This window comes from Miniopterus schreibersii, assembly GCF_964146895.1.
Source record: "Miniopterus schreibersii genome assembly, chromosome: 11".
In the NCBI taxonomy this organism is placed as follows: domain Eukaryota; kingdom Metazoa; phylum Chordata; class Mammalia; order Chiroptera; family Miniopteridae; genus Miniopterus; species Miniopterus schreibersii.
In genome coordinates this window covers 45671753-45695766 of record NC_138111.1, presented here as the reverse complement: position 1 = coordinate 45695766, position 24014 = coordinate 45671753, and the positions used below count along the sequence as shown (strand labels likewise).

General features: G+C 44.5%; 1 protein-coding gene across 2 annotated transcripts in view; it reads left to right on the top strand.

Moving 5' to 3' along the window:
• Nucleotides 1-23787, top strand: part of GLDC (glycine decarboxylase) — a 72064-nt gene extending 48277 nt beyond the window's left edge. Inside the window, exons 17-25 of one of the 2 annotated variants that reach the window (XM_081151627.1) lie at nucleotides 3000-3125; nucleotides 5019-5168; nucleotides 6397-6509; nucleotides 7926-8067; nucleotides 11214-11325; nucleotides 17526-17621; nucleotides 20967-21139; nucleotides 22457-22537; nucleotides 23055-23787. In XM_081151627.1, the coding sequence (XP_081007753.1) occupies nucleotides 3000-3125; nucleotides 5019-5168; nucleotides 6397-6509; nucleotides 7926-8067; nucleotides 11214-11325; nucleotides 17526-17621; nucleotides 20967-21139; nucleotides 22457-22537; nucleotides 23055-23198 (1137 nt within the window). In that variant the 3' untranslated portion in view covers nucleotides 23199-23787. The remainder of the gene's footprint in view (nucleotides 1-2999; nucleotides 3126-5018; nucleotides 5169-6396; nucleotides 6510-7925; nucleotides 8068-11213; nucleotides 11326-17525; nucleotides 17622-20966; nucleotides 21140-22456; nucleotides 22538-23054) is intronic. The other variant, XM_081151628.1, reaches the window with a different exon arrangement.
• Nucleotides 23788-24014: the final 227 nt, after the last annotated feature.

Below are 24014 nucleotides of genomic sequence, written 5' to 3'. Positions count from 1 at the left end.
GCAGAGAAGTCTGAGACAGCTGCTCCTGCACAATAGCCCCTGATGGATCCAGTCAGATAAGAAGTGTGGGGAAGTCACGTGCTACCGAACCACCCAGGCTCCCGAGGGCTCTCTTGTGTCAAGCTGCTTTTGGAAGTTATTTTACTTTGCTTTTAGGGTAAATTTCAGGGGTTCCTACAATGTAACGACCGAGTTCTTGATTTACCAGTTTAACTTGGGAGAATGCAAATTTATCAAATTCTTATATCGCAATCACCATGTGCCAGGCACTGTCCTAAACACTTTGTAATAACTCAATTTGCTAGTCAGGTTTGTTAATCAAAGACTGAGTTTTCTATAAAAAGGGAAAACATTGCCTGGCTCGGGGTGGCTCAGCGGTTGAGCATCGACCTAGGATCTAGGCAATCGGGGTTCGATTCCTGGTCAGGGCACATACCCGGGTTGTGGGCTCGATCCCCAGTGGGGAGCAGGCAGGAGGCAGCCGATCAATGACTCTCTCATCATTGAGGTTTCTATCTCTCTCTCTCCCTCTCCTTTCCTCTCTCTGAAATCAATAAAGATATGTTTTTTAAAAAAGGGGAAAACATTGACAAAACCCCCCACAAAACCCAGGTCCCAAAACCTGTACGTATTTTTCTCTTTCCAATTGGCTGAGGCAAAATAATGGCCTTTGGTTGTTCAACTTTTACCAGCAGTGAGAAGTTGATTTCTCTTACAAAAGAACATTCCTCCTGAATCCTTCAAGGATGATCTATGTTGGGAATTTAGGAAAACACAACATCTCTAAATGAGCATAAATGCATCAAAATGCATTAGTTTTGGGTGAACTAAAACATCAAATCTGGGTCCTGTTGTTTCCATGTCCCTCATAACACCACAATTCTAAAGTGTGGAAAGACTAACATTAAAAAAATAAAGTTTCCTAAATCCATGTAGAAAATCAGAAATGTCAAACAGCTACTTATAAAAGAATCACTGACTGAACCACTGAGATTTTTTTCTTTCCACTACTCCTTATATTGGAATGTGTATTAGTTTTCAGTGGCTGCTATAACAAATTACTACAAAGTTAGTGGCTTAAAAGAATACAAATGTATTTTCTTACAGTTAATGGAGGCCAAAAATCTGAAATTGGTTTCACTTGGCTAAAGTCAAGGTGTTGGCAGGGCTGGTTCCTTCTGAAGGATCCAGGAGGGAATCTGTTTCTTTGCCTTTCTTTTCCAGTTTCTGGAGGCCTCCTGCTTTCCTTGGCTCATGGCCCCTTCCTGCCATCACTCCAACCTCTGTTCAGTCATCGCATCTCCTACTTCCTTTGTAGTCAGATCTCCCTCTGCCCCTTTGATGAGAACACTTGTGAATACATTTGGAGCCCATCCTAAGATCCTTAATCTCTCATCTCAAGACCCTTAGCTCAACCACATCAGCAAAGTCCCCTTTGCCATATGAAGTAACATTCATAGATTCTGGGGATTAGGGTATGCACATCTTTGGAGGCCCATTATTCAGTGTACCACAGGGTGGTTGACATTTTTGGCTTGAATTTTTTTTTCAACAGAACTTCCCTGGTATGAATTCTTCACTTAGGCCTTTAACAAATATTTTATGTTCATTTTTAAAACATTCGTTTTTCCCTTCCTTGATCACTGTTCTGCCCCCTATGGATCCTTTTAGCCCAAGATCCTTTAGTAGAATAAAAATACCTTGTGAGAAAGGAAGAGTGACTCTAGCTTTGGTCCTGAGAAATTCAAGAAAATTCAGTACAAACGGAAGGCATTTAAACAAGAAAAAGGAATTGAGGACAGCACGGCACAACCAGCATGAGACAAGGAGCCATTCAAAAGAGGCACAAACTTGTTGTCAGCAGAAGAGTGACAGGGTAATCTCATGTGTGCCTCTGGTTACAATTCTCTTTTTGTGCACATGTATTTTTACTAAGCAGACAACTTTGCTGTTTTTGAGGAAACAGCTGTAAGCTAAGTTTTCCTTTTGTAAGCCCATTTTATAGTGCATCCATTTCTCTTCAAGGGGTTGCAATATCGGTTCTGGGATTTAAAAAACCAAAAAAAACTAGGATTATTTTCAGGGTGCTTGTTGCTTCTTTTTGTCGTTTTCTTTTAGGAAAAGTCTCTAATGCAATTTTCCTGTTGTGGGGCATCGTCGTATCTACCCGAACATGTGTTTTTACCTGCGTTCATGTGATTTTGGGGGAGGAAATGAGAATGATTTAAACCTGGGGATTTTAACATTGCACCCACCATCCACTTTCCATAAGAATTGGATACATCTTTAAGCTCTAGGTCTTTGCACACTTTCTCTTGATCTCTTCAACCTGAAGTAACTCCCCTCCCCTCCCCCCACCCCACCTTCCCTTCTTCTGAGTTCCTCCAGCGTCTGTGGGCTCTAGACATTGATTTATACACATAGCGGCGTTGTCCCTGAGCAAGTCACGTGAGCATAGGGCAGGGGGTGGGGGTGACCAGGTTTTGTGCTTAGTTTATGATTCTCATGGGAACCGACAATTCGTTGCTCAGAATAAACAACCAATAAGTGATGACACGGGGAGGCTCTGGATTCTGTCTGCCACCAGCATGTCTCCCGCATCTCAGCAGAGCCAAGCTGCGCACAGACGCCGCGACATGAGCATTTGAGTCCTAGGGCTCAGCTTCCAGTCTTATGATTTTGTAAGACGGTGTCTCCATACTGTAGCTGAGAAAAGGTTAGAGGAAGCCCAGGTCTTTTTTTGGTGTGCTGGGATAAGGGAGGACCGTACTTAGGGAGCATTATTTGGACATCCAAATGGAAACTCCCCTTCTGGACATTGTTTCGCAATACAGTGCCAACGAAATTGCAGCAGATTTTAAGGCACTAGTGGTCAGTTTAAATAAAGGATGTGGCGCCAATTTAATTTGCGCCCCAAGCATGTCATAGGACTTTTCTGTCCTTATGAATAGCCTGGTGATTATTTTTTTCTCCATCTTTTATTTCATTCCATCCCTAAGGTCTGCCTCATTCCAAAATCAGCTCATGGGACCAATCCTGCAAGTGCCCACATGGCGGGCATGAAGATCCAGCCTGTGGAGGTGGATAGATTCGGAAATATCGACACAGCTCACCTCAAGGCCATGGTACCCGTCTCCCGCTTAACAGATGGGAGAGGTCTGGGTTGGGAAGAGGTGGTGGGGATCAGGGGCTGGGTGGTTTAGACCAACATTATCTTATTTTGCATTCTAACGAAAAGACTGCAATTTCCCCTCTGACTGGGTCTGAGAAAAATGGCGTAAAATCAGAAACCCTGACCGTTTCTATAAGAACAATAAAAGGCAACCGTCACATTTTTGGTCCAGAATAACGCTGACCCTAGTCTACCGTACCACTTCCTTCACCAACGGGGAGAAGGTTCTTTACATTGAAACCCTGCTCTCTAATTTATGCACGTGTAAGAGACTGAATGAATTATTCATGGTGGTGGTAAGGGTACCCCTTGCAGGACCTGCCTACTTCTGCCCAACCTACCCCTCCTTCCTCCATCGATAATCAAACTGGCCGTCACAGTTTTTCTCAGTCTTTGTGTTGGGAATTAAAACGTAAGTGCAGATTTTGCAGATGTCCATGGCCGTCCCAGCCGTCACCTGCCGAATACCCCGCAGCCTTCCTCCCTCCCTCCCGAAACACCAGCCCCCGCTCCCACCTCCCAACCTCCGGGAAGAGGTTGCCTAGCAACCGTATCTGCTTTCCACGGGTGGACTGGAGGCTGCATCTTAAGAGGGAAGGAAATCAGTTGAATAGCAATGTGATTTTGTCAGGGTTATTAGGCATGGAGTCTGGGAACTTCAAGAAACTGATTTCAAAGGGAAGCTGAAAATACACAACGTTGCTCCTCTCTCTCATCTACTTCCCCTCTCCCATCACTCCACAAAGTTTTTACCAACAAATATTCTGGGCCAGTAGTTGTAATTATTAAGCCTCTCCAATATAGGTTATGACCTTAAAAAAAATTTTTTTTTTTGTTTTGTTTTCACACAAGCCTGCTCTGACTGGCTAGAAAAACATGAACTTTTTTATATGCTTGCCTTCGGTCAAACCGCAAAATGAGGGCGATTTTTTTTTTTTTTTTGTCAGAGCAAGAGCACTCCTTGTGGGAATTCTGATTTCAATAGAAAGGGAGGGAAAGGGAATAAGGGTGGATATGGCAAGATGAGCAGAGAGAGACTAACTGTGAGAATAGAGGTGTCGGGAACCAAAGAGATCTGAAATAATGGCTGAGATGACTGGAACCAAAGGAAGCCATGTTAGGGAGTTGAGCCCAGAATATCCAAAAATATTCTGAACAGTGTTTTTGGCTTTAACCATGGAGAACAAACTTGAATGGAGCTTGTTATTTCTTTGGAATGATGGATGGAGGGAGTAATGGCTGTGGATTTTTTATTGTTGTCATCTTACTGTTGAGACAATTTCAGAAATGAAATGACAAAGACTTCATCTCTCTTTTTTCTTTCTCTCTTTCTTTCAATGTCTTTATTGATTTCAGAGAGAGGAAGGGAGAGGGACAGAGAGAGACAGAAACATCAATGATGAAAGTCATTGATCGGCTGCCTCCTGCACGCTCCGTACTGGGGATCGATCAGGAAACCCGGGCATGTGCCCTGACCGGGAATCGAACCTCGATCTCCTGGATCCTAGGTCGATGCTCAACCGCTGAGCCACACCAGCTGGGCAAGAATTTATCTTTCTTAATCCTTTAAAATAAAAAGCAAGGGTTTGCCTGGCCGGGCGTGGCTCAGCGGTTGAGCGTTGATCTAGGATCCAGGCGATCGGGGTTCGATTCCCGGTCAGGCACCTGCCCAGGCTGTGGGCTCGATCAATGACTCTCTCATCATTGAAGTTTCTATCTCTTTCTCTCCCTCTCCTTTCCTCTGTCTGAAATCAATAAAGATATATTTTTTTAAAAAAAAACAAGGGTTTGACCAAGAAAGAAATGTTTCTTTCTTTGTCTCCTCCTGCCCTTTTCCATGCCACAGGTAGATAAACACAAAGAGAACCTGGCAGCGATCATGATCACCTATCCATCCACCAACGGAGTGTTCGAAGAGAACATCAGCGACGTGTGTGACCTGGTTCACCAACACGGAGGCCAGGTCTACCTAGACGGGGCAAACATGAATGCTCAGGTGGGCAACGCGAGATGGGCTCCCTGAGAAAACAGTCAAGTGAAAAAAATGTTTTCTCTGATTCTTGACGGTTGTCTTAAAGCATGACACCGAATTCAGAACTGAGGCTGACAATTACAAACAAAGTCCCCTGATTTCACTGAGATTACAGATCCCAGACGAGGTGATGGGGGATGCCTGGGAGGAGGCAGAATGGTTGAAAGGAAGCAGGGAAGGAGCCGAATGCCTGTAGCTTGTCAGGCGGTGCAGTGCCTCTGGGGGTACTGGAGGGAAGACATTCACCTGACTGCCTTCCTGAGGGAATTCAGACCCAAGTTCTGGCCACTGGTGAATGTGGATCTGCAGTGGCCTTGGACAAGCCCTTAACGTGGCTTTGGCTTCATCGGTGTAAAGCGGCTGGATAGTGCTGTCCCTGAAGGGCAGATCCTGACCACTGGTGGCGGGAGGAGGCCTGTGCCATGCACACCTCTGAGGAAGTGCTGGGGGGAGCCATTAGCTCTCACAGAGTCTCCCTAACTTATTTCTCATTGTTCTTTTCGCTATTTTCAACTCTTTCCTTTTCTTTGCTTCCCTTTGTCTGATTCCCTTTGTAAGTGTGGTCCAGGAATTGTCTGTAGCTTCACTAACAGGAATGCATTCTTCATCTTTGCCCACATTCAAAGTCAGCCCTAATGCCAAAGCGACAGGGACGCCTTTGAATGTTGTCATTGGCATCAGGATGATCTCAGGAAAACTGTCAGCCTTCCCCTCCTCTCCCTGGGCTCAGCATCCTCTTGGGCAGCCCTCCAGCCTCTTCCATCAGGGTGCCCAAAGGGGACCTTTGGTAAAGTGCATGATACCCAAAGCTGACCGTGCAGGGGGAGTAGAACTGCTGGGGTGAAAGCTGCCTGTTTCAGTAGCGAGGAGTGCTGGCCTTCCTGGTGCTGGGGCCCTTTCTTCCCTCGCTCATGGGATGGATAATTAGGAATTGAGTATATATTCAACTCTGTATTTTAGAATCTAAATTAGGCTAAATGGTCAGCTGCTGTTTCCACAGAAACCACAAGGCACGCCGCCTATGGAACGCCAGGCTTTGCCTGCAGAGCTCGGCCGGCACTGAGGGGGTCTCTGAGCAGCTCTGCCGGCCTTTCCTCCCAGGGGCGGGGCTGCAGCAAACCGCGAGGCTGCCTCTCCAGAGCACCCTTTCAAGTTCCTGACTTTTGCTTTTGGCTCTTTCCCTTTGTGGTAGGTGGGAATCTGTCGTCCTGGAGACTTTGGGTCCGATGTCTCACACTTAAATCTTCACAAGACCTTCTGCATTCCCCATGGAGGAGGCGGCCCTGGCATGGGGCCCATCGGAGTGTGAGTCCTGGGCCGCTGGGTTCAGCATGGCTTTGGAGACTGAGAAGGAAAGAATGGCCCCAAACTCGCTCTTATTCCCATTGAGGTTTTCAAGTGTCGAGGCTGCCTTCCTATGTAGTGTGCCTATTGGGGCTGGGGCAGGAGCAGTGAAAGAGGGATGCTTTTAGGGTATGTCCAAAGAAGACCATAATTAGATTTTATTAGCCAAAGTGTTTGGCCACCCTGAGTCCTCATTCATGCACAGATAGGGCATGTTTACTCACAGTAATGAAGAGGGAGCTTTACTGGAGTATTATGGATGGATCAGACCTGGAATATTAGCGCCTGGAAGTGCTTTTCAAACTTAGACTTCCAAGCAGCTTTTTTTTTTTTTTGCTTTATTTCTCTTTAAAATCAGCTGATGGTTACATTGAAAGTGAATTATCTAACAACAGCAGCGAAAGAACTCATAGCAGAAAAGTGGCTGCCAGGAGCTGGGGGGTAGGGGGTGAGGGGTGGGGAGAGAGAGGTTGGGAAAATGATACAACTTTCAACGATAAGATGAATCGGCCTGAGGATCTAGTGTGTATCATGGTGACTACAATTGTTTAACACTGTATTATGTAACTGAAATTTGCTGAGAGTTGAACTTAAATGTTCTTATCCTTCCCTCTCCCCAAGTGAATTGAACATAAGGGGCTGAACACTTTGTAGCCTGAATTCTTATTACATCTGAGATGGAGGAAACAAACCTTATTACTAGAAATAATTGAATGAAGTAAGAATAAGACCAAAGGAATATCTTGTAGCTATTATATATCTTTTTACACTGTGAAATCGAATCATCTTATGAAAATAAAGCTGAACAGCCATCTCCTGAGCTTCAGTCTTCCAAAAATGTGCCAAAGGGGCCAGTCTTCAGGGTTGCTGGGATCCTGCCCCCTTTCTTCTGCTTTCCTTTTTGATGATGATCATTTATTGTAAGGGGAAGAGGCCCAGTGCCTCAGCTGCGGGGAAGGTGGGGTGAATGGTGTCCACATGCAGGGTCTGACGTGCATCCCCGTGGGCTTCTCAGCTGCACCCTTCTCTATCCCGTAGGTGCCTCAGGACAGAGTGTGGGGTGTGGGGCTGGGAGGGAGAGGGGCTGGGGCTGGGATGTCCGCACATCCTGGTGAGCCCACGGCTCTGCATGCCGGTGCAGGCTCCTGCCTCTGTCCAGTCCTCCCCCACAGTTCTTGGGTGAGACACTGGGACACTGGTGGCTGGTGAGTCGTGCTTCCAGTGAAGGAGGAAGGAAGGGACGCTTCCTGAACACCTGCCTCTTAGCAGATGTCAGGTCCCTTGCACTGTTAGAGCTTCCTGAGAGGGCCCAGCACTTACCTGTTTGGGTGTAGTGGATCTTTTTACATCTTCTGAATTTGTACTTAAAAACTACAGGAAGAAGCATCTTGCCCCGTTTCTGCCCAGTCACCCTATCATTTCGGTCAAGCCCAATGGGGATGCCCGGCCTGTGGGTACTGTCAGCGCAGCCCCGTGGGGTTCCAGTTCCATCTTGCCCATTTCATGGGCTTATATTAAGGTGAGGCCCGTGAATGTGTGTTAGGTGGGTGGGGGGCTGTGATGCATAGGTGGGGAACTGAGATTGCAGACTTCCTTCTTAACTTGAAAATGAAAAAAATGCATGAGCTAAGATGTGATTAGTGAAGATTGCTGATGACTTTAGGTGGAAAAAACCTTCCTACAGGGATCAGCTAAAATTCTTTTCATCTTGTCTTCATTATGCTATTTCCTTTGGGTTCTCGTAGCGGGTTTAACATCAGAGAAATTAACACACCAGATCTATTTTTCCAGACAGAGTTAAGTTCTATGAGTCATGTGGATGTTCTGGCCACGTCATCTGGTTTCCTGTAGGATTTGTATGGCCTCTTGCAAGTAAAAAACAGTGTGCATACTAAGTATTACACTTGGTTGAGATCCTGGGATAAATTCTAGGAATGCATCTCACTTAGCTTTATATTTCTCGGAAGCCTGGAGGATAAGATGAAAAGTAGCAGAAATTTGCTTATGTGGTGGTTTCCCAAAGCTCTTTGCCCTTTATGGCCTGTGGAACTGCACTCTCAGGGGTAATTAGGCTGTCAGAAAACAGGCTTCCTTCCTTTGTGTTTCTCTAAAAAAACACTAGCACCAGAGTTTATACAGCTCTTGTTCAAACCGGCCTCCCCGCCTCCTGGGCTGACAAGACTGTGCATTGGATAGGAGCATTTGTTCAGCTGCTAATTAGAGCAGCCTTCCCACATTGGCTCCCCTCTTTAAAGGAAGGGTGGCTTCTGGTGAAACAAAACCCCCAACTCAGCTATGCAAATCATGCCAGACAGCTCTCTGGGGCTGCCTGTTATTCTTGAACAGTGTGGCATTTATGATTCTTAAGGAAAACTTTCTGGGAAGCTGGAACAACAATTCTGTACTGCAGAGACTAAAACCTGCTTTTAAAAAGGACCCTGGAGTTGTTTTGCAAATAGAAACAGCAAAAACAATCATAATAAAGGTCTGCTTCTTTGCAAACAGAATCTAATTCCCAGCTTCCTTTTGGTCCCAAGATCCTGTCAACCTCAGTTATTTGTTATGGACCTATTTGGGTTGGAGATGATTTCCCACATATAGAGAATAAATACCCCAGGCTGATTTGGCCATATGCCAGGAACACCAGACAGAGCCTCAGTTTAAAAGTGAAATAAAAGTGCCCGGCTGGTGTGGCTCAGCGGTTTAGCATCAACCTATGATCCAGGAGATCACAGTTCGATTCCGGGTCAGGGCACATACCCGGGTTTCGGGCTAGATCCCCTGTAGGTGTCGTGCAGGAGGCAGCTGATCAATGACTCTCTCATCATTGATGTTTCTATCTCTCTCCCTTTCCCTTCCTCTCTCTGAAATCAATAAAAATATATTTAAAATAAATAAAAAAGCCTGGCGGGGCATGGCTCAGCCGTTGAGCGTCAACCTAGGATCCAGGCGATCGGGGTTTGATTCCCGGTCAGGGCACATGCCTGCGTTGTGGGCTCAGTCCCCAGTCGGGGGCGTGCAGGAGGCAGCTGATCAATGACTCTCTCATCATTGATGTTTCTATCTCTCTCTCTTCCTCTCCTTTCCTCTTTCTGAAATCAATAAAGATATATTTAAAATAAAATAAAATTTAAAAAGTGAAATAAATAAATTAGGGTTATTCTACCCCTTTGACTTTCGGCCCTCTCTTTATTTCAGGCTGTTGTAACTGATCACCTGGACGCTAGAACTACCTTTTCTCTCCCTGCTTCAGTCCATCTTGAACACTCCCTACAGGACTGCTAGTTCCCCCAAAGGGCCTCAACTTCACTCTTTGCTTCCCTTTGCAGTCACCACTGAACCTCACTAGCCTGTATAGAATCCTTAGGGGATTCTTCCAAAATGCACATGCCTAGGTTCCAGAGAGGATCAAAGCCAGCATATGTGGACTAGGGCTTGGGCCATCAAGCTGCTTGATAACTTTGAAGCACAAGTCGAGAGCCAGTGGCTGAACCAAGTCCTCCCTAGCAAAAGTTTGAGGCTTGCAACAGGTAGTCACAACTGACTAGGCCCTAGAGTAACTCCCAGACTGCAGCCATGGGCCTTCCCTTCTACACCTTGGTTTTTGCCATTCTTCTCACCTGGAGTGTCCCCTTTCTCGTCTATCCAAATTCTACCCATTTTTAAATTTCCACTCAAGTTCTAACTCTTACGATGGACCCTTCTGTGATCAGCCTGGCAAAATGTGTCTGCCCCTGTGTTTTGTTGTTTTTTTAATCTTCACCCAAGGATATTTTTTCCACTGCTTTTCAGAGAGAGGGAGGGAGATAGAGAGAAACGTCAGTGTGAGAGAGACACATTGATTGGTTGCCTCCCACACAGGCCCCCACCGGGGCCAGGGATCGAGCCTGCAACTGAGGTACATGCCTTTGGCTGGAATTGAACCTGGGACCTTTCAGTCCTCCGCCGACACTCTAACCACTGAGCCCAACCGGCTAGGGCAGTGCTCCTGTTGTTTTATTTGATATTTTCTCATGTGCTTTACATTAGTTATGTATTTAATACATATCAAGCCTCCATCATACATGATGTATTCTGGGAAGAAAGTAGGCAATAAAAATTGTGCAGCCTTGACTTTAAGCTCTTTACTGGTGATGATGTTCACCCCATATAATCACAAGGACATATGAACCACCAGAAAAGGACTTGATTGAGCCGGCAGTTGTTAAACATAGATGGCCCTGACTGTGGACCGTTGGAAGACAAACTATACAAAATTGATTCAGTGGGGATTTTGGCCAAGATCCTATGGGATTCTTGGCAGTCATCAAGACATCTCAAATTCACAGTAAACAAACAAAAACTCATCCCTAAATGAGTATAACCTAAAATAATTCTTTCCCTGTTTAGATAACACAATAGTCAGCAGTCAGTTTTGCCCTGCTGTAGGCTTTGTTACTACAATTAGAAATGTAAAACTACTATTCAAAGGAGAAAACCAAAAACTGTTTCAGGCTTAGAGGGGACTGACCGATGTCCTTGTTAGGGTTTTCCACTCATCTGCAATTTGTAAAGTGATGGTGTGCTGATTTCCTTTGTGGGGGGATTCCTCTGGGGGTGTCTTTGTTTTGTGCCATTTGGGTTTACCTGTTCCATGGTTGATGGCTCTTTTTCCCTTTGTTGCAGATGATGGGAGTCAAGGGCCTTAAACAAGCTACAGAAATTGCTATATTAAATGCCAACTACATGGCCAAGAGATTAGAAAAACACTACAGAGTCCTTTTCCGGGGTGCAAGAGGCAAGTATTAACTTGAGTCTTCCATCAGCTTGTGTTTTGTTTTTTGTTGTTGGCCAAACCAAGTTTGGCCTAGTAGATGTGGTTTTCTGAAGTGGGCGGAAAACTTGTGTTTCTTAGCATATACCAGAGAAAAGTGTAGAGTTATTGGAAATAACTTAAATTTAGTGAACAATTCAAGGGTGTCAGCGTTTGCAAGGCTCTGCAATGAAGTTAGTCTACACAGCCCAAGCCAGCAAGGAGCCCACACCACTGAGAGATGTGTATGTAAATGCCACGAGCTCCTTACCTCACAAAGTGATATGGGAATGCCCCCAGAGAGTGGAGCAATTCAGACTGGGCAGAGGCAGGATGAAATGGTTGGGACAGCCTTCTGGGAGGAGCCAATTGAGTGAGTCTGGAAGGAAGTGTAGCAGAGTCCAAGTAAACAGAGGTCCAGGAGAAGCCAGGGACAAAGGAGTGGTTGGGGTGGCCGGAGTGTTGGATGGGTTGAAGGACGGCATAGGAGGAGGTGAGGATGAGGCTGGAGAGGTAGCATGGGGCCCTGAAGGTCTTGGAAGGCTCAGGACTTGACCTCTGAGCCAGAAATGTTTTTGAGGGGTGTAATGGCAGGATTAAGAGAATGCTGACATCATTAAGACAGTGGCATGGGACAAATATGCTATTAGAAGTAGAATCAGTGAGACTTAGTTACTGATAAGTTGAGTGTGAAGAGAAATTTTAGGTAAGCGTCTTAGGCTTGTAATTGAGGGACTAATAGATGGAGGAACAAATTCACCTTGGAAGTGATGGGAGGCGATGAAGTAGGTAGCTGTGCAGAGGACATAGAACCTGAGAGCAGACTCTTGGAAGTGGTGAGATCCAAGAAAGAGTACTGAAAAACCGTAGCAAACCCCCTCGAGCAGATGGCCACATTAAGAGGGAAGCCTCCCTTTCTGGGTGGAGAGAACTACCTCCTCTTGGCTCCCTCTGCACTGAAGATTTCTCCCGCTTGGTTTATCGTCTGGCCCTGCCCTCGACCCCCAAACTCCTGCAGGGTGGGCCCTGCCTGTTGTAATTCTGAAGCTCTGGTACCTGGCATCATGCCTGGCACAGTACGTGCCAGCAAATAAATGCCCCATGCTGTCCAGCAGGGAGAGACAGACTGAAGAGCACCGAGCGGTAGGTCTTGCCTCTTAGGCTCTTCCAAGACACCTTTGCCTTTAACAGTTAGGAAGCCTTCGGTCACCTTTGAAAGCAGTTAGTGCAAAATGGTGAGGCAGACGCCAGGTGGGAATGGGCTGAGAGCCGGACAGAGGTTGGGAGGAGATGTGGGGGGCACTCAGTGTTTGGGAGAGTTTGGTAGTGAAGGGGGGTAGGAGCTGCTGCAATAGCATGCAGTTTCGTTTTGTTTTTAAATAAGAAAACAACATGACTTTAAGTTTCCAGGGAAGATACAGTGAAGAGGGGAGAGTGAAGCTTCGATAGAGAGAATAATAGATGGGGGATCACAGTCACCCTGGAGGTGATAGGAGGGGTTGGTGCCAGGCAGACCACAATGAGTTGGATGTGGTCTCAGATCTGAGAGCCGGAACAGAGGGCACTTGGAGCAGAGACGTAGTCAGGAAGCAGCGCGCCCAGACCTTGGGCAGGACAGAGGCTCCTCTTTGGCTTTGGGTTTTTCCCGCCCAGGAGGAGTGTACGTCTGTCTACGTCTGTGATTTTTCATTTAAAGGCTGGTTTTGCCTTATAAATATGTGCCCACAGGGATGGTTCTAGAGTATGAAAATAGAAAATAATTAAATACCCGGAAGCTCTGGGTGGGGATGCTCCCCAGAGAGTAGGGAAGAAAGTGGGGGCACTATGTCTCTAAGCAACACAATGCGATGCTTCTGAAGTGGATATTAAAGAAGCTACTAGAGCTACTAATTAATTCAGGTACAGCTCTTGTGTTGTGAAATGCATCCTGCGTATATATTGGCCTTCAGAAATAGCTTCAGTGTTTGTTTTGTCTGGTTATGTAATAATATATAGATGCTCAACATGGAAAATCTGGAAAATAAAAAAGTTTGAGACAGAAAATGTAAATGATCCATGGTTCCATCCAGCAGACACAACTACGATTAATATGATGCTGTATTCCTTCTCATTTTAGCTTTAGACAGTTGAGTTTATATTATAAGCACAGTTTGTATCCTGTTTTTTAACTTTATCTTATACTGTGATCATTTCCCCATGCCATTAAGTGCTCTTTGAAAGTGGCTGCATCAATTCTGTCGTATGAGTGTACCATGATTTAAGCAATTCTGTAAGTTTTCCCCCTGAGTTGTTTGCATTTCTTAGTTTAAAAAAAAAAAATGAAAAAATCTCTGCTTATTTCCTTAGGTTAGAGTTGTAGGCGAGAAATTATTATCTCAGAGGACATGGATTCATTTCAGCTCTAGATACACATGGCCTAGTTGTCCCCCAGGAGACTTCATACCAATTTATTCCACACTGTTAGCAGATGAGAGTGATCACGGCACCAGGGCCTAGTGAGCAGGGAAATGCAACGCAAACCAAAAATATCTTTGCCAATCTGATGAGTGAAACACAATCTTTCTGCTTTAATATGTCAAGGTTTCTGGGTGTGTTTTTTTCCTATTTTTAAGTTTTTTTGTATTGAAAATTTCCTTATGATGAACTTTATTTGACAACTTCGTTCAGATAGAATTCACATACCACACAAGTCACCCACGTAAAATGTACAACTCAGTGGTTTTAGGTATGTGTGCGGAGGAGCGTGGTGTGAAAGTTTAGTTTTTTACAGCAGGGACTCGTGCGCGCTGGACGGTGGGGGTGGCCTCCCCAGCAGAGAGGAAGGTGAGCAAGTGTTTCTGGGGTGTCAACCATGCGCTTAGCATTTCAGTGCCTGCTTGGGGCAGAGACAGTCCCACTGTCCTAGGGGATTTGCAGCACAAAAAGGCAGAGAAAATTTCCATTGTTTTGACACTTTACCTCAGAATTAAATAATGAAACCTCTTTCTCATCCCAAGCAGAAAAAGATTGGTGATTACAGACTTTATTACCCAATCCCAAAGTTCATGAAACCAAAAAGTGTCTCATGTTTGGTCCGGTAAACACATTCATTATACAATTTGAGGCTTCATAATTTAGGGCCTAGAAAAGAATTATCACTGTACCTCCCAGGGGCCCAAAATAGAAATGTTTTAAGCATATTGTATTCCCACATGTCTAATGGCAGTATTCGAAGACCGTTATTCATCTTAATCTTATTTACTAGCTCTAAATAAGATTTTTCAGAATTACCCATGACTATGAAGCAATAATTTTAATGAACTCCAGGCTTCCTTTTATGAACCGTTTCTTTGAGAGATTTGAAAACACCAGCTAAATGGTTGAGGCTTATGGGTTTGCAAAGAGAAGGGGTGGGAGGTAAGAACTGGGATGGGGAGCGGCAATAGTATTTATTCTGCGAGGAGGTGAAAAGAAAGGACTTACCTCAGGTGAAATGATATCTTTTTAAAGGAGAAATTTAAAAATTCACAGGCGTCTATTTTTGTGGGAGGCTAAGCTCACTCTTTGACCTAAATGGTGTTCCTGTCAGCAGAGTAGACAACTTTGTTCATATCCCAATGTTTTATTTATGTTTTAAATTCTTTTCTTTTTTTTTTTTTTAAATCCTCACCCTAGGATATTTTTTCCATTGCTTTTCAGAGAGAGGGGAAAGGAAAGTGAGAGAGAGAGAAACACTGATGTGAGAGAGACACATTGACTGGTTTGCCTCCCGCATGCGCCCCAACCAGGGCCGGGGATGGAGCCTGCAACCGAGGTACGTGCCCTTGGCTGGAATTGAACCGGGACCCTTCAGTCTGCAGGCCGATGCTCTACCACTGAGCCAGACGAGCTAGGGCTATGTTTTAAACTCTTAATGCCTCTCCTGTTTTGACCTTGGACAAACCTAACTCTTTTTGGAAATGCTTGTCCCTGAATAGGTTTGCTGGTGGCCTTTATGGGAGGACATGGGCCTCAAGAGCTGGTACCTCACATCCCTGGCTGGGAAAAGACCCCACCTGAGGCCGGGGGCCCTGCCTACCCGCCTCATTTCCAGAGTTATGATTCTGTTACTTGTGGTTCCTGGATTGCCACTGAAAAGCTTGACTGAGCGTTGGTTTCCCACCCACGCTTTATAATCAACTAGTGAGCCCCATGTACTTCTAGGCAGTCACTCTGAGGCTTAGGGATAAGCCAGGTCAGGCCCCTGCCCTCAAGGGGGGCTTTGAGAAGTCTTCTTTTTCTGTAGCACGTTCTATAGCCTCGGAAGATGATTAACTTCTGGGGGGTTAGGAGGGGGCATGTTCTAAGCCTAGAGCCAAGCCACTATTATTTTGCTTTTCCACCATCCCACCCCCTCCTCTCCTTGCTCCTTTGACTTGCTGTCTAGTCAGATTCCGAGTTATAGTCATGGGTAGGCAGAGCGGAAACACCTACTCAGTGAAAATTAAAACTTGCACTGATCAGTTTATACAATTTCTACCTCAGATTGCCCAACTCACCATATACCATAGACTGTTTGTATATCTTTTCTCCTTAAAAACTGCAAACAAAGATGAACATCCTGGGCCTCCAAAAGCCACCAAGTTTAAATTTCACCCCTTTCAGGGCTCAAGCAGAGGGAGAGAGATGCTGAAATTCCACTACAGTTTCCATTTGAATGCATTAGACTATGGATTTAGAAAATAACATCTGAACCTCATTTTGAAAATGGAGCGCTTCCCAAACCACTTGGCTGTGGTGGGGGCCTCTGCAGATGAAGTCTTGGTATTAGCAGCGCTGGGCTAGGCTTGGCTTGGTGGGGCCTTTCAGCTCTTGCTGAACCTCTGGAAGATTCTGCTCACTCCCACCAGAACCAGCGACCCTCTTCGCTGTCATGTGTCCCTCTCCTCCTCCCCTCCTGCTGCTGAGTGTCCTTCAGAGCAGTGAGCTTCCTTAAGTCACTTTCGCAATGCTGGGTTGGCTGTCAGAGGCTCAGAGCAGAAAGGTCAAAGGTTGGGCTCCCCAAATGGAGCCCCCCCACCAATTTACCTACCTATGAATACGGTGTTCTACTTAGGAATCACACCCCTCACAAATTTAGTCACTGTCATTGTTAGAAAGCGGTGTTTTAAAAATATGCAGTGACAGTATATTCAAAGCCTCAGGATCTCATACTTTTATTTTCAAATAAAACCAATCTATTTATATGTATTCAGTACATAAAAAGCAGAGGAGTTCGCAGACCATGTTCAGGGGCTGGTAATGACTGGAGCTATTCTCAGGCTTCTCTGCTCCAAGGACCTGTAAGTAGATCCATTGTTTCCTGAGAGTCAGGAAAGCAGGTTAAGAAATAGTACATTATTATCTCATGCATAGATACTTTCCTCGAAGGAAATTCATCCGTATGTGGGCCATGGAACTTGGGAAGCTCTCAGGAATGTTGTTCTGTTTATGAAAATGCTGACTTACTTGGTGGTTTATTTTTGATGATGGATGGGTGGTCAACAGCTCATTCTGGGGAGATGGCAGCCTGGACATAGAGAGGCAATCAGTTTACAAACCCAGAACAAAGTGAACTGACCACCACAGCGATTTTGGCTTCATCGGCTCCTTGCCACTGCCCATGTGCTGCTTAACAGGCCCTATTTCTAATTCTCAGTCTGAAACCCAAATTTCAAAGTCCCCTTTGAAGAATCACGTAAAATTCTGTGTGTGTCTTATGGATATATGTTTAGTATATTTACATGCACACAGAAGAAACAGTTATTTGATGTTGGGGGAAAAGTTGCTAAAATGGGTATCATGGATCTTCAGCTTTAGAAATATTTTGTATAGAAGGATCAGGCCTGTGATGACTGCTGCAAGTAGATTTTAGGTCCTCAGAGTTAGAAATAATCTCATTCCCCAGAAATCTCTGTTTCATGTTCCAGCAGTGCCTTGGCACTGAAGTCCCGCCTCCCATTAGCTTCTTGGCTCAGGGGTGTGTTATGCACTAAGGATCGGATACATTGGCCTGACATGTTAAACATTTTTATTTGTAATAGGAACAGAGGAAGTCTTTGTTTCCAACTGTAAACTTACCAAGTGCCATGCATTTTAATATGCATTGAAAAGCTGATTTATTTGCCCATTTGATTGGGTAAAACAAGCTGATGCTAATCTTCAGACAAAACAATTTTCCCAAACAGGTTATGTGGCTCATGAATTTATTTTGGATACAAGACCCTTCAAAAAGTCTGCAAATATTGAGGCTGTGGATGTGGCCAAGAGACTTCAGGATTACGGTGAGTGGCCCTTGTAGGGAGGGGAACTTGGGCTTTCGACACTCATGCAGCCGCCTTATCTGGCTACGGAACACTTCCTGGAGGCACAAACTGTACAGTCACCGTTGGAAACTGGTCCATAGGCTAAATGTGGAGCCCAGGGTTCTAGGCAACCTTCAAAGTGAGAGAGAAAAAACTCTCCCTTGTGACTGCATTTGTACTGCCCTTTCAAAGATATTAAATCATGCATCTTGACTCCATGCAGCCAAGAAAAGAAGTCTGTCTCATTAACAAAATTAAAAATCCCAAAGAAAATGATTGTGCTCTCCTCCCATGTTTCTGGTAAATTCTTATTTCTATCCCACTCCTGGTAAACGGAGTGGTCCATGAAGAAGTAAGTTGGTGTAATGGGGAAATAAGTGGAGCAAGTAACCTGTAGGAGTGTTAGAGAAGTGTTATATTCACATTTATAACCATTTCAGGGATGACATAGCTGTTCCAGCTGCTTCTAGAAATGAAGGCATAGGCACATGTTTTTACAGCAATGATGCAATTTTCTTTGAAGGATTTTAAGAGACATAGGGCTCTTTGTATATTAGTAGATGTTCATGCAGCACAGCCCTTATTCAAATACATTTTCTTAGTGACATTATTAATAATATCAAAGACCTTTTGATTCTCAGAAAGGCTGAGTTGGAGAGAACTTTGCCTTTCAATGGATGTAGAGTCCCATCTGAATTTTAATGGTGATTTGAGTGACTTCTTTTAATAAGGAAAGTGAAAACTTTAATAATTTAGTAGGTTTGCTACTACATCATAATGGGAGTTCCATGTGTGTGACTCATTCTCTCGGGAATGAGTGATCTCATTATGCAAAGTTACGCTGATAATAAATGGGAGAGCCAGAGAGTGGTTTCATTAATGAAACTGGCAACTGCCTCATCAAAACCGCCTCTTGACTCTTCCAATAACATGACTCAGTCTCCTGGCATCTCCCACCTGACTACGGCAGCACTTGAAGGGAGAGAGAAGGAGCCAGGAGGGAGGTGGTAATTGGAGTTACCACCCGGTATTTCCAGTCCTTTTCTATCTCCAACCTTGGCATTATTTTGATGTTTGATGGAGTGATTGCCACACTTTCCCTAAGCCCAGAATTGTCCAGGAGCCTGGCGCATAGTAGACACTCAGAATATATGTGTGGAAGGAAGGAAGGAAGGAAGGAAGGAAGGAAGGAAGGAAGGAAGGAAGGGAGGGAGGGAGGGAGGGAGGGAGGGAGGGAGGCAGGGAGGGAGGGAGGGAGGGAGGGAGGGAGGGAGGGAGGGAGGAAGGAAGACTAAGCAAAATAACAACAATGAAAATGACGATGCAGATGCTGGGTCTTAGTCATGCCAGCTGAATCAGAATTTCCAGGGAAAGGCCTAGTAATCTGTATATTTAATAAGCACCCATGGATGAGTCCTGGCTGACAAGGGTGGGGCTCACTGCCTTAGGGAAGAGGTTTACAAACATAACTAATGATTGGAATCACCTGGAGAGTTGTTTTTGTTTTTTAAATGTATCTTTATTGATTTCAGAGAGAGGAAGGGAGAGAGAGAGAGAGAGAAACATCAATGGTGAGAGAGTCACTGATCGGCTGCCTCCTGCACGCCCCTGACTGGGGATCCAGCCCGCAACCCGGGCATGTGCCCTGACTGGGAATCGAACCACCGTCTCCTGGATCCTACCTAGGTTGATGCTCAACCGCTGAGCCACACCGCTGGGCACCTGGAGAGTTTTTAAACTCAGATTTCTGAGCCCTATCTTGGACCACCTGAATCAGGGTTGAGATCCAGGAATTTGTGTTTCCAAGGCAACTCAGATGGTTCCACAGCAATTCACCTACAGCAGAATAGGTTGGGCTGAACTTGCTCACATGGAATTGAGGTCAGACTTCACGAGAACAACTTTTTGTTTAAAAAAAAAATCCCGTTCTGGTTTGGGTAACAGTTTTATGCATTCGTCAAAACTCATTAAATGGTACATTTAAGATTTCTGCATTTCACTGTATGTAAATTTTAGCACAAAAATATGGAACTAGATATTGAATTCTAGTTAATGATATACACGCAGAAGTGTACTTATGACAGCATCATACTTTGAAATGCACCAAAAATAGGATGGATGAGTAGATATGTGATAAAGCAAACAGCATTATTGTAGAATCTAGGTGGAAGGTGTATGGGTGTTTACTCCTTTTAACTTATCAGTATGTTTGAACATTTTTGTAATAAAATGTGGAGGAGACAATTCCTAACAGCATGACGCTCAAGCACTCATGTAATGATGCCTGAGAAATGGGAACCATTGCGCTCTATTTTTGGTTCTTGTCTAGGAAATCTCTCTCTTGACCATGTTTCTTGTAAATTCATCTTACATGTGAAAACTAATGAAAATGTAGAAACACCTTCACCCTATTCAGTGTAGAGGCAAAGGCTTTCCGGGCTGTGCTTAAATCTGTTTCCCTCTGTGTGAGACAGGGATAGTAGCACTTGCTCCAGGTCCTTACTGCTGTTACCTCGTTATTGAACTTCTCATAGGCTTTAATATTTTAATTTTTCTTATCTGCAAGTAATACATGAGCATTATTGAAAGATTCTAAAACACAAAGTGAAATTAGAATTCCAGTCTTGCCCGGCCGGCGTGGCTCAGCGGTTGAGCATCAACCTATGAACTAGGAGTTCACGGTTCGATTCCCAGTCAGGGCACATGCCTGGGTTGTGGGCTGGATCCCCAGTAGGGGGTGTGACTGTCTCATCATTTATGTTTCTATTTCTCTCTCTCCCTCCCTCCCTCTCTCCGAAATCAATAAAGACATATTAAAAAAAAAATCAAAAAAATCCCAGTCTCTTTTCTGGCGATCACCCATTAAAACTTTAATATTCTTTAGTATTTATTTTTTAGTATTCTTTTAGTAGTTATTCTTTAGTATTTATTCTTCAAAGTATCTTCCCTCATACTATACATATATAAATATACATATATAAAAATACTTTGTCATTTTCTTAAATAAAATGGGATATTATTATGTAGGTTTTTTCCACTTAATATTTTTCAATGTTTACCCAATTTAACAAATATAAGTTTACATAACTTTGGATGGTTACATATTTATTGTATGGATAACGTGTAAAATTTGCTTTAGTTGATCCTTTATTGTAGGGTGTTATTTCCTGTTTTCTTTCATAAGCAGTGCTGAAATGATTCCCCAGATACACATATTAGCAAATTTATCCGGTGATTTCCTTACAATAACTTATAAGATAGGGAGTGTCTCTTCCAAATTCGGGAGGTCAAAATTAGTGTCACGTTTCCCGGTCTCTCTTGCAGGATTTCATGCCCCTACCATGTCCTGGCCCGTGGCAGGGACCCTCATGATTGAGCCCACTGAGTCGGAGGACAAGGCAGAGCTGGATCGGTTCTGTGACGCCATGATCAGCATCCGGCAGGAAATCGCCGACATCGAGGAGGGCCGCATCGACCCCAGGGTCAACCCACTGAAGGTGTGTAGACACTGGGGCTTTATTCAAAATGTCCCATAGAGGAGAAAAAGTGCTGGGTCAGTGTGTCAGCAAGCCCTGAACTCTCTCGTCAGATGATGTATTCTTGCCTAGAGTTAAGGCCATTCTTCTGAGAAGACGATGCATTCATTACTTGGAAGTTTAAGTCTTGAACATAGCACTTACTTAAGTACAGTGTAAATATTTGCTATGTCTTAACTCTGTTTATGTAATTGTTTTGGGATTGTGGGAGCTACACACCACGTGTACTAGTTGCCAAAGAGGGAGCAGAGGCTGAAGGGCTCTATTTAGTTGAAGAAGTTTTATTCTGTATCTCTGTTTGGTGCACTCTAGTGAGATTATTTACCTCACAAACTCTGGATAAAGACAAGTTCTTATATTAGATCAGTTATCTCTTAGAAAAACTGGGTTGTTACTTGGCCTGAATGTTTTATGTTTATGACTTATGTTTGAGGAAATAATTGTTAGGTATTACCCTGCCTCTTCCAAAATATGTTCATTTATATCTGGTCAGAGCCCTGAGTTTCTCATTAGGCCCAGATAGTATTAAACTGGGGTATCATGAATCGAGAAAACCGTGAAGGCTGTAGTTGTGTTGTTATGGCCTCAGGCTGGATAACATTTTTGAGATGGTCAGGGAAGCTCAGGCAAGTTCCCCAAATGCCCCACTGAAGACAGAGTGCAGGGGCCAAGGGCTGGCGGGAGAAGACAGGCGAGTAACGAGGGGATGCAATACGATCATATGTACTATTGTTTTTTTCCCCTCTGGATATTGCTGATTCAGGATTTAGGCTGTTTTTAAAACTGGCAATAGACATCTAAAGAACATAATACAGAGTTACAAAAGCAAGTGGAGATAATGCTCGTAGGGTGATATGAGGTTTAAAAACTATGCCATATGCTATTTATTCATATATGCAGTCACACTATAAAATCATGATAGGAGTGGTGAGCACCAAATTCAAGACGGTGGTTATCACTGGAGAGGAAGGCAAACAGTGAGATGCACAGAGGAAATTCAGGCAGCTTCCACAGCCTCTAATGTTTTTCATTTTAAAAGGTTAAGCAAATATGACCAAATGTTGAGTTATGTCGGGTAGTAGGTATGCTTATTATATGACCATAACTTTCTGGTATTAGAAATATTTCACAATAAAAAATTTCCTACCAAGATTTCCTTCCCCCCAAATTGATGCCAAACAGTAGCCTTCTCGGTCCATGGGCTTCCATCAGAAGCTCACTGACCGAGGAGGAGGCAGGTTCTGCTCTGATCCCTCTCCCACCCGTGGTCTGTCTCAGATGTCGCCACACTCCCTGACCTGCGTCACATCCTCGCACTGGGACCGGCCGTATTCCAGAGAGGTGGCGGCATTCCCACTCGTAAGTTCTCCTGGGGAGCTGACAGCGCCAGCTGGGGCTCCCGCTCTCAGTCTCACATCAGCTATGTGTGGGACACACTGTGAAATGGGGGTCACGACGAGGGAAGTCCGCCGAGCACAGGCATTGGCTTCTGGATCTCTGAAGTCAGAGTCTGAGTGTCAACCACAGGCCCGGGAACCTGCGGGGCGCACAGTGGAGGGAGACCCAATAGGCGTCCCTGTCAAGTAGACGTTCGCTACCGTCATCCAACAGTGAGATGGCCCCAAATGCAATTTCTCTTTCTTTTCTGGTTCTTATATGAAGGAGAAGATGCTGTGCATTTTGTTTGGGGTGGAAACAAGTGTCAAAAGTTGGATTTGGGGGCATGGTAATGAAGGGGTTGGCTTTTAGCTTCTTATATTTTTTGAGTACTTGTTGGGCCAGTGGCGTCTTAGGCCGTGGGGATATCACTGCAGTCTCCTCTCGAGAGAGAAACTCTCAGAATATCGCAGAACGTTTGCATCCTTTGTTCTTACAGCCCTTTGTGAAACCAGAGAACAAATTCTGGCCAACCATTGCCCGGATTGATGACATCTATGGCGACCAGCACCTGGTCTGTACCTGCCCACCCATGGAGGTTTACGAGTCTCCATTTTCGGAACAGAAGAGGGCCTCCTCTTAGTTCTCTCCCTGAGGTCAAGTGACTGATCCGATGCCTCTCTCGAGCATTTGATAAGCAAGACATATTTCACCGCCCGCCCCAGACTCAAGTAGGGGTTTTATATACTGTGTATATTTTTGTAATCTCTGTCAAGGTAAATGTAAATACAGTTAGCAAAGTGAGTGGGAGCTCGCTGTTGGAAGACTGATTGGCTTCGGCGCCTCTGCCTCCACATGTAGCAGTCGATGTTCCAATTGCCTTGATTGGCAGCCATTTTTCGTGTTTTGCATAGAAAATTTGGGGGCGTGCTAGGAACTTTTTCAGTGCAGCAAGTTCGCAGACATTGATTGTAGAGGCTATACTGGAGACCCAATAGACTTATTTTTCCCCCCAAATAAGTCCTTATGGACTGTGCCATCTGTGGGAAATCCCAGGGCAAATGTTTACATTTTGTATACACTGCAGAAATCTTTTTCCTCCGACTAATTTGCTTAATCTGTAATAGCATTCGAGTGTTTTTCATGTGTGAGGGGGTTTTTTGTTTTGTTTTTTGTTTGTTTTTTACTGTAATTATTAGTATTCTAATAAAAACATTTCAATTTGAAGAATGATTTCTCGATCCATTTTTCAACCTTACTTCCATGTACAGGTCCAGGGGGATTTGCAGGGTAGCGAGAACACCTAACCCAATGGCCATCGTTACATGATCAGTTTTGTCTTTGGCTGGCAAAAGGAACAGTGCCTATGTCTTAGTTAGCTGTGAATACCACTTTGGCCCTTTTTGTTAGAATTGTGTTAGGTTGCGTGTAAATGAAACCCAACTATAGAAGTTTAATT